Source organism: Myotis davidii, unplaced genomic scaffold (assembly GCF_000327345.1).
Source record: "Myotis davidii unplaced genomic scaffold, ASM32734v1 scaffold223, whole genome shotgun sequence".
Classification (NCBI taxonomy): domain Eukaryota; kingdom Metazoa; phylum Chordata; class Mammalia; order Chiroptera; family Vespertilionidae; genus Myotis; species Myotis davidii.
In genome coordinates this window covers 3,659,062-3,668,617 of record NW_006294609.1, presented here as the reverse complement: position 1 = coordinate 3,668,617, position 9,556 = coordinate 3,659,062, and the positions used below count along the sequence as shown (strand labels likewise).

The window sequence follows — 9,556 nt, the reverse complement described above, 5'->3', positions numbered from 1 at the left end:
TGCTAGCCGTTATCTGTAAACAGTTATCACCAAGGCAACCAGGCTTCGCCAGCCTCACCACCAAGGGTTTGGACCAACAACCTCCGCGCGTGCGCACACAACATCCCTCCCTCCCCAGGGTTTTCTTAGGACGCGTTTCGCACGGGATTTGGCCTGCGGGATGCTCCGTACTCGGAGGTGCGGCATGTCAACGGAACTTGGGTTGTGATTGGTTCGCACCCTACGTTCCCGGAACTGAGGGCGTCGCGCGAAGGCTGAAGGGAGTGTGGCGGCCGCTTTTGGGGAGTGCTGCGCGGCGGGCGGCTCGGGGATCTCGGGCAGCTGACATGCCTCGGTATGCACAGCTGGTCATGGGCCCCGCCGGCAGCGGGAAGGTGAGGATTTGGCGGAAGAAGGAGGGGAGAGTAGGAGCTCGTGGGAGGCAGGGAGGTTCGGGTCCAGAGGAGGGGACCGGCGGGTGTTTGTATTGGGGACCCTGAGACCCTGGGCAGCTCCCTTCTGCAGTCTGGGCTTCGGTACCCTGTTCGTTGTTGTTTTGAAAGGAGAGGAGTGATAGTGGCTAATACTTATTTGTATACTTAAGCCCCAGATACTGCGCTGAAGACCTCATTTGTTTCCACAACAACTCTCTAAAATAAGCCCTATTAATCCGGCTGTACAGATCAGGGAAACGAGACACGGAAAGGACCACAGCTAGTAAGTGGCAGCTGGAATCCAGTTTTTTAACATATATTTTTATTGACTTCAGAGAGGGAGAGACAGAAACATCAATGATGAGAGAGAAAATCATGGATGGGCTGCCTCCTGCACGCCCCCAACTGGGGATGGAGCCTGCAAGCTGGCCACGTGCCCCAACCAGGAATCAAACCATGACCTTCTGGTTCATAGGTCGATGTTTAACCACTGAGCCACACCAGCCGGGCTGGAACCCAGTGTTGTCTCATCCGGCCCTGTCTAGCTCCCAGGGATCGGTGAAGGCCTGGTTTTGTCCCTAGCAGACACTGCCCAGGGCATAGTGTCCTTCTGGGGGTGCAGGAGGTAACATTACATTGCTGTTGCTCTGACCCCTTGAGCCCTGTGACATTACAGAGTACTTACTGCGCCACCATGGTCCAGCACTGTGAAGCCCTCAATCGGTCTGTCCAGGTCGTGAACCTTGATCCTGCAGCAGAACACTTCAACTACTCCGTAATGGCTGGTGAGTCCTGAGCACAGCTTTCCCCTCCTTCAGGAAAATTAAGGGGGTGAGGGGCAGGCTGGGAGTGCTGGCTGCTCGGCACAGAAGCTGAAATATTATTACTACAGTCTGGTCCCCTGGTTAAATGGTGAGCAGTATGAGGCTGAATGTCATTTGCTGACATCCATTTATGTTCAACAGTATCCTTTCTCTTCGTCTCTTAGTACTAAATTCAAGTAAGTAGATGCCTTCCTCCCTACCCTTCCCTTCTGTACTTTCCATGCTTAGTGCTGCTATGGTGAATCTGGTTTACTGCTGATCATACTCTGAGTGAGCCCCCTCAATGTTTTTTTTTTTTTTTTTAAATATCAGTTAAACGTAATTTGTAAAGCTTTATTTGAAATTCTGCGAAGTATCTCCGAAGCTTGTCGATTTCTTCACTCTCCAAAGGCGACTGACTTGCCACGGTGTTTTGCATGGCGAGTGTGGACCGACCACGTTTGTTTATATTGAGTTTCGATATCTCTGATTTGTCGAGGCAGTGTTTTGGTTCGTGACAAGGTCGCTTAGACACTTAAGAGCTTTCAGAGAAATTATGAACTGATACATGAATGAATAGAGTTAAGATTCGTACGGTTCCTTGCTGTGGTGGCTGAGAGCAGACATACGACCGGAACGGTAAAAAAGCTTTGGTGGCTGAGAGTAGACAAATGACCGCAAAGGGTTAATTTATTCAAGTGTCTGTGGAACAAGACATACGAATCCTACTTTCATGTACCTTTTAGTCAGGGAGATAAGCAATAAGCAGCATGCTACAGATTGTGATAAAGACTGCCAGTAGGCTGATTAGAGGGAATAGCTAGAGGAGATTGCTTTAGGTAGTGTAGTCAGGGATGGTGTCTCGGGAGGAGGGGATATTTGGGCCCAGACCTAAAGATGGCAAAATGCTCATCAAGCTGGGGAAAGGCTTTCTAAAATGAGAGCACATCAAGGTCAATATGTAGCCTTAGAGATGGGAAAGGGTTTGATGTATTCCAGAAAAATCAAAGGTATTGATGAGTTGGAGCATATTGACTGAAAGAAAGAAGCGGGTAGGAGCTAGTAGGAGAGGAGAAATTTTGGTTTTATCCTGTGTATGTTTTTTTTAACTTATTTTTATTAATTGTAATTCATCTGGTGGATCCAACAGAATTTGTTTCAACACTTTTTAAAAAAATATATATGTTATTGATTTTTTACAGAGAGGAAGAGAGAGAGATAGAGAGTTAGAAACATCGATGAGAGAGAAACATCGATCAACTGCCTCCAGCACATCTCCTACTGGGGATGTGCCCGCAACTCAGGCACATGCCCTTGACCGGAATCGAACCTGGGACCCTTCAGTCCGCAGGCCGACGCTCTATCCACTGAGCCAAACCGGTTTCGGCTCAACACTTTTTTTGTTGTTACTCCTCACCCAAGGATATTTTTTCCAGTGATTTTTAGAGAGAATGGAATGGAGGGGGAGAGACAAAGAGAGTGAAACATTGACATGAGAGAGATATATCGATTGGTTGCCTCCCACATGCACCCCAACCAGGGCCAGGGTTAAGCCTGCAACTGAGGCACGTGCCCTTGACCGGAATCAAACCCAGGATCCCTCAGTCTGCAGGCCGACGCTTTATCCACTAAGCCAAACCAGCCAGGACTATACTGTTTTCCTATTCTGTTTGGGCTCTATAACAAAATGCCATAGGTGGAGACTTACAAAAAATAGAAATGTATTTCTCACACTTCTGGAGGCTGGAAGTCCAAGATCAGTGTGCCCGCACAGTCAGATTCTGGTGAAGACCCAGTTATATTCTGTAGGCTGCCAACTTCTCTCTGTGTCCTCACATAAGGGGATGAGGGACCTCCTTAGGGGCCTCTTTTATAAGACCCCTCATGACCTAATTACCTCCTAACGTCCCCAACTCCTAATATCAACACCTTGGGCTTTAGGTTTTGAACATATGAATTTTGGAAGGACACATGTATTGAATCTCTAGCACTTGTCAGCGATGGAATGCCATTAGAGGGTGTTAAGCAGGGGAGAGGGCTGGCATCTGATTTATGTTTTTAAAGATAACTGGCTCTCAGATGACAAATGGACTCTAGAGGGTCAAGAGTAGAAGCAGGGACCAGCAGTGCAGCTGTCATAGTTGTCCCAACTTGGCGTCAGATGTTATCCCTGGGAAAGTACATGGGAAGATATTACCCACATAGATGGGGCTGTGAGTGAGGCACAGTTCTCTGGGAACAGAGATTGTAGGTTGGAACACAAAAATAAAAACCTACTGTAGATAGTTAAAAATACTGATTTCCAAAAATTAGTAATAGAAGAGAACCATGCATATACCAGAATTCTTTGAGCTGCTGATATAGGTGATTTAGCTGTGTTATCTCATATAGTCCTCATCCTTCTACACTAGGATATATGATTTGTACCCCATCTGTAAATACGGAAAGTGGGGCATAGGAAGGTTAAGTAGCTTCCTTGGGCTCATTGTGTTAAGAAACAGTAATTGGTCTTCTTGGTTGGTTTGTTTTGTTTACTGGTTATAGGATACTTAGTGTATATTCTTCACATGGTTCAAAATGCAAAAGGTACAAAAGAGTAAATGTCTCTCCCAGCTCTGTGTCCCAGCAGTCGGCTGCCCTCCTAGGAGGCAGCCAGTATTGCCACTTTCTGGGGTGTGTTTATCCATAGAGAATCTATGCATATAAAATCAAAGATGCATATTATTATGTACATATCGTAAGTCTTTGTCTTTTTTTTTTTTTTTTTAAACACAAATGATGGGTTCTTTTTTTTTTTTTTTTTTTTAAATATATTTTATTGATTTTTTACAGAGAGGAAGGGAGAGAGATAGAGAGTCAGAAACATCGATGAGAGAGAAACATCGATCAGCTGCCTCTGGCACATCTCCCACTAGGGATGTGCCTGCAACCCAGGTACATGCCCTTGACCGGAATCGAACCTGGGACCCTTCAGTCCGCAGGCCGACGCTCTATCCACTGAGCCAAACCGGTTTCGGCCAAATGATGGATTCTTACATGGACTTCTATACCTTACACTTTTCACTTAACAGTGTAACTAGGAGATTGGGTCATAATCAAATACTTAAAGAGCTTTTCCTTTTTTATGGCTGCATAGGATTCTGTTGTCTGGCTATACAATAATTACTTCCCACAGACACTGCTATAGGGAATAACCATGTACAGAAAATAATCTCATATGTGTGAGTTTTTATGTAATGGTTAATTATCACTTGTGAGGAGGACAGTTCTCAAATGGATGTGCTTCTATTCCGGGGCCTGCCTATCCTTTTCAGACATCCGGGAACTGATCGAGGTGGATGACGTGATGGAGGATGATTCTCTGCGGTTCGGTCCCAATGGAGGATTGGTGTTTTGCATGGAGTACTTCGCCAATAATTTTGACTGGCTAGAGAGCTGTCTTGGCCATGTAGAGGATGACTACATCCTTTTTGACTGTCCAGGTGGGTGAGCCATTTGAATGTGTCATTTTCCTCAAAGTCATGCTGGTTCTGTCCTCAGTAGGAGAAAGTGCAGTGAGCATTTGTCATTCTGAATTATATAGATTGCAGTAAGGTACAAAGCTCTTATTCATCGGCTCTAATCATTCATTGAGTTTACTGAGTGCTTAACTTCATACACTGAGAATACCATAGAGAACCAGGGAGCCATGGTCTCTGCCCTGGTGGAGCTCACAGTCACGTGGCGGTGCTAGACAGTATAAACAAAAATCACCCAAATGTTACTTAATATTCCTTTGTGACGGGAATAGCATAGAGCAGCGGTCACCAACCGGTGGTCCGTGAGGTCCGAAAGGTTGGCGACTGCTGGCATAGACCAGCACACGGCAGGGAGGTTAGCGGAGGCTTTGATCCAGTGGCCTGTAGGCTGGGCCATAGCCCGAAGGTGAGGGAGACAGGTCCATGCAGAAGTCACAGCATGTTGTAGGCCTACGGGCAGGAAGGAAGGAGGTGGGTGTGAGGCACCAAAAAGGCCGTAGTGGCTGAAGCACACAGTGCACAAAGGGAAATGTTGTGAAGTGAGGCTGGTAGGGGGGAGAGAAACGCATATGACTTATTAAACCAAATTGTGAATTTTAGACTTGAGCTTAACTGAGCTTTGAGCATATGTGGCTCTCACTTTTTCCCTTTGCTTTTAATTGAACATACACACACCCACAGAAAAGTTCAGATGTCGTAAGTGTTCAGCTTGATGAATATTCCTAAACTGCAATGCCTTTGTAGCACTCGCTTTTTTATTTTTCCTTTTATTGAATTTATTGGGTGACACTGGTTAACAAAATTGTAGCGCTTGCTTTTGATGGGCAAAAACTGAAAAGTATGATGAACCTCATGATTTTGTGATTGCTTCAAGAGGCTAGAAGACTCCTTAAAATGGAAGATATTACTACCAGGGCTTGACTTCCTTTTTTGTTGTTGTTGGTTTGTTTTTAATTTTAATTTTTTAAAATATATTTTTATTGATTTCAGAGAGGAAGGGAAAGGAAAAGAGAGAGAGAGAAAGAGAGAGAAACATCAATGATGAGAGAGAATCATTGATCAGCTGCCTCCTGCATGCCCCTGCTAGGGATTGAGCCCTCAACCTGGGCATGTGCCCTGTCTGCGAATTGAACCGTGACCTCCTGGTTCATAGGTCGATGCTCAACCACAGTGCCACTCCAGCAGGGCAGTTTGTTTGGTTTTTTTAACCATCTTATGGGTAAATTTTTTTTGTATTTTTTAATATTTTCTGATTGTAATAGTCTTGCAATTTTTTTCATGTAGGTCAGATCGAGTTGTATACGCATCTGCCTGTGATGAAACAACTGGTCCAGCAGCTAGAACAGTGGGAGTTCCGAGTCTGTGGAGTTTTTCTCGTCGATTCACAGTTTATGGTGGAGTCTTTTAAGGTTTGAGGATAAATCTGTTGTTGATATTTCAGTCATGGGTGCAAGCACATGACAGTCTCCTTTAATCATTGTGTGATTCCGGACATTTCACAAACTATACTCTAGAGTTACTTTGTATGCCTTATAAAATTATAATAATAATGTATTTTCACTTCAGATGGTAAATTATGATATTATATAGAGAACTACTTATTGAGAAAAATGAGGCAGATGCATATTATGTATGTGCATTTTTAATTTTCTGAGGGCTATTTGTCTAGTTTATGAACTGTCTAAAACTTTATTTCTCATTAATAGCTCTTAAGGAATTTTTTATGGGAAAGAAGGTTAAAGATATGGTCTAAATTGAGATTTGTGACCACCACAGATTAAATCTACACCTTTTTTCTCCTCGCCTTCGGAAACCAAGGGTCAGCCCTCTGATTAGTGGACTGGCCTTTCTTTAGGATCAGTGTTTCTTTGATTGAGGCCAGTTCTGCTCCAGTGAGGCACAGAAGCCGCTCTTTCATGCAGAAACCAGGGAACTTTGTCGGCACTGGTAGATTTATCTTCCCTTTCCTGTTTCCTTCTTCAGTTTATTTCTGGCATCTTGGCGGCCCTGAGCGCTATGATCTCTCTAGAAATTCCACAAGTTAACATCATGACGAAAATGGACCTGCTGAGTAAGAAAGCTAAGAAGGAAATTGAGAAGTGAGTTCATGGCCTCCACTAAAATCAGATCTCAATTGCAGCGATGAATTTTCTAAGCTTTATTTACATGTGAGGTTCTGTCTGTCTGTAAATTGGATTTCTTCTTCCTTTTATTCATCATTCTCTTTCTCACTTTTAAAGGTTTCTAGATCCAGACATGTATTCTTTATTAGATGATTCCACAAGTGACTTAAGAAGCAAAAAATTCAAAAAATTGACTAAAGCTGTATGTGGACTGGTAAGCTGGTTAAATTTTTGTTGTTGTTGTTTGTTATTCATCGATGTCCAGTCAGTGGCCAACATTACGGAAAGCACAATCCAATCCTACTTGCTTGCAATAGGGAGGTGGTGGTGACAGGCTGTGGGATGGCCAGTCAGCAGTTTAATTTTTTTTTTTCATTCCCCCCCCCCACACACACACACAGTTTAATTTAGAAGCAGTTATTGGTGATAGCCAGTAAATTAACTGACATGTCCATTATCCCAAGCCATTTTGGGAATTCAGAACTGTCTGTGCCCTGTTGAAATTTCCAGTGGTTGTTGAATTCAGATAAATGCCTATGAAACAGTACCTAGTTATGTAGTAAGTTGAGTGTTCTGGTAAGTCAGACCAGAAAAATGAATGTTGATTTTCCGTTTTGTCTCTGTCTATCAAATGATAAATGGTTATAAACCTCAAATATATAAGTTGAAAATTAAGCATGTTGCACAGTTTCAGAATGAGCCTTTCTGAAATCTCCAACTTATAGATTGACGACTACAGCATGGTTCGATTTTTGCCTTACGATCAGTCAGATGAAGAAAGCATGAACATTGTATTACAGCATATTGATTTTGCCATTCAGTATGGAGAAGACTTGGAATTTAAAGAACCAAAGGTAATTCCTGGTTTAGGGTCTTTATTGGGTTTTAGTAAAAATGTTTGCCGGCACTCCTTGATCTCCAGCGTAATCCAGAAACTCAAGTTAATTTTTTATCTTAGTGGTGGCAGTAACCTGGGCTTCTCTGGGTGATTCCTGAAATGGACTCCTGAGCTCAAAGAGCAATATCAGTTTTACTCTATTTTTTTTATTGAGACACTATTACTGATTTATGTTTCTTAGTACTCAGAGCTTGGGATAGATGCAAAAAGGAGGTAAAATCCAATTGCATTTGGGCTGCCCTCACATAGGTCAATAGAAAGACTAACGATACTTTTCAGTAGGGTATTAGCACAGTAAGATAGCTGAGAACTGGTGTAAGAAATGCTTCTAGTCCTGGCTTCTGTGACTCCGTGTGTTGGAATGTGGTCCCATGCATGGAAGGGTCATGGATTTAATTCCCAGTCAGGGCACATACCTGAGTTGCAGGTTTTAATTCCCTGTCAGTATGCATATGGGAGGCAACTGATCAATGTTTCTCTCTTGCATAGATGTTTCTCTCTCTGTCTTTCTCTCTCTCTTCCTCTGTCTTTCCCCCTCCCTCCGTCCCTACCTTTCTTCCTCTTTCTCTCCTCTCTAAATCAGTGAAAATGACTTCAGGTGAGGGTTAAAAAAAAGAAGAAGAAATGCTTCTAATGAGATACAAACACTTTACATATTCTTTCAGTCATGCCTTTTGTTACTCTTAACTGTTACCCATGTGCAGCACCAGGAGCTGGCACTGAGTGTTAGCTCCTTACACAGCATCACCTGGAAAATACGTAAACACATACTATGTCTAACTGAGGGGAGACCAATGTACTTTCTCTTTTGTGTTTTCTTTGTGTCAGGAACATGAAGATGAGTCGTCTTCTATGTTTGATGAATACTTTCAAGAACATCAGAATGAATAAAGAGTTTATTAACATGTAAATGTATATATGCAAAGAGTTGGTGGCTGAACCAGCAAAATATTTTTCTCAAAGAATACAATACTAAAAAGCTGCTTATTTTAATGAAAAAAATAATACTTGGCTCTTTATCAACAGCACACCTGAATCAAGTTCTTGGTTATTCTGAAACTGCTGCTGTTTAAAGTGGAATCTTTTAGTGTTATATTTTTACTAAGCATCATTTTAGATTTTAAAAGTTGAAATTAATTCACATAGATTTGTATATAATGTAAATTAGCACCTGTGATACAGTTAGGACGAGTCTACCTTTATTTTTTCTGTTTGGTTTTTGTTATTTTTGAAGGTTTTTTTTTGGAGGAGCAGGAATTATTGTAACAAAATATGTATATCAAAGGTGAAAATCTGTAGGATATAAGTAAAACCATTGTTTATATGTATTCCAAATTTCTACATTGAAAATGTATTATCTGTATAATTAAAAAATGAAAAGTGACTCATTTTTAAAGATACGTATGTATATAAATAAAAGAAATAGCATTAACCTTTCATTACGCTCTTGTTCTTCATTCATAATTTGAAATAACTCAGCCAGGGAAAGTTTTTGAATTTGTAAAATTTCCCAAGTAGGAGATGCCAGACACGGAATAAAATGGGACCTTGACAAAACCTTATTTTTTTTCCTTCTTTTTTAAAAAAATCCTTATTCTTTGGTGCTGACGTGCTGAGTCCTTGAGATTAACCATAAACAGGGAAGCCTCTGATAAGGAATGGGAAGAAGAAACAGTAATGAAAGGGAAAGTGATAGCAGGCTACTTTGGGCTCATTGTCAAAGAAGGCGCCTCCTATTTGACAGGAGACCAAAATGAGAAGTCAGTGTGGGAACCAGGAGCAAAGTGTTCTAGTCTGGGGA

The 9,556-nt window shown here is 42.2% G+C and overlaps 1 protein-coding gene across 3 annotated transcripts; it reads left to right on the top strand.

The window, feature by feature from the left end:
• The first annotated feature begins 226 nt into the window (after positions 1 to 226).
• On the top strand, positions 227 to 9,317 carry GPN3 (GPN-loop GTPase 3). 3 transcript variants are annotated; one of them, XM_006768908.2, is made up of 8 exons: positions 227 to 374; positions 1,090 to 1,198; positions 4,531 to 4,698; positions 6,019 to 6,143; positions 6,718 to 6,833; positions 6,975 to 7,071; positions 7,583 to 7,711; positions 8,584 to 9,317. In XM_006768908.2, the coding sequence occupies exons 1-8, from the start codon at positions 327 to 329 to the stop codon at positions 8,644 to 8,646; spliced, it is 855 nt and encodes a 284-aa protein (XP_006768971.2). In that variant the 5' UTR covers positions 227 to 326; the 3' UTR covers positions 8,647 to 9,317. The 3 variants fall into 3 exon arrangements, with proteins under 3 accessions (XP_006768971.2, XP_015422832.1, XP_015422833.1); XM_015567346.1 differs by having other exon boundaries at positions 229 to 374; positions 1,074 to 1,198; XM_015567347.1 differs by having other exon boundaries at positions 230 to 334.
• The last annotated feature ends 239 nt before the right edge of the window (positions 9,318 to 9,556 follow it).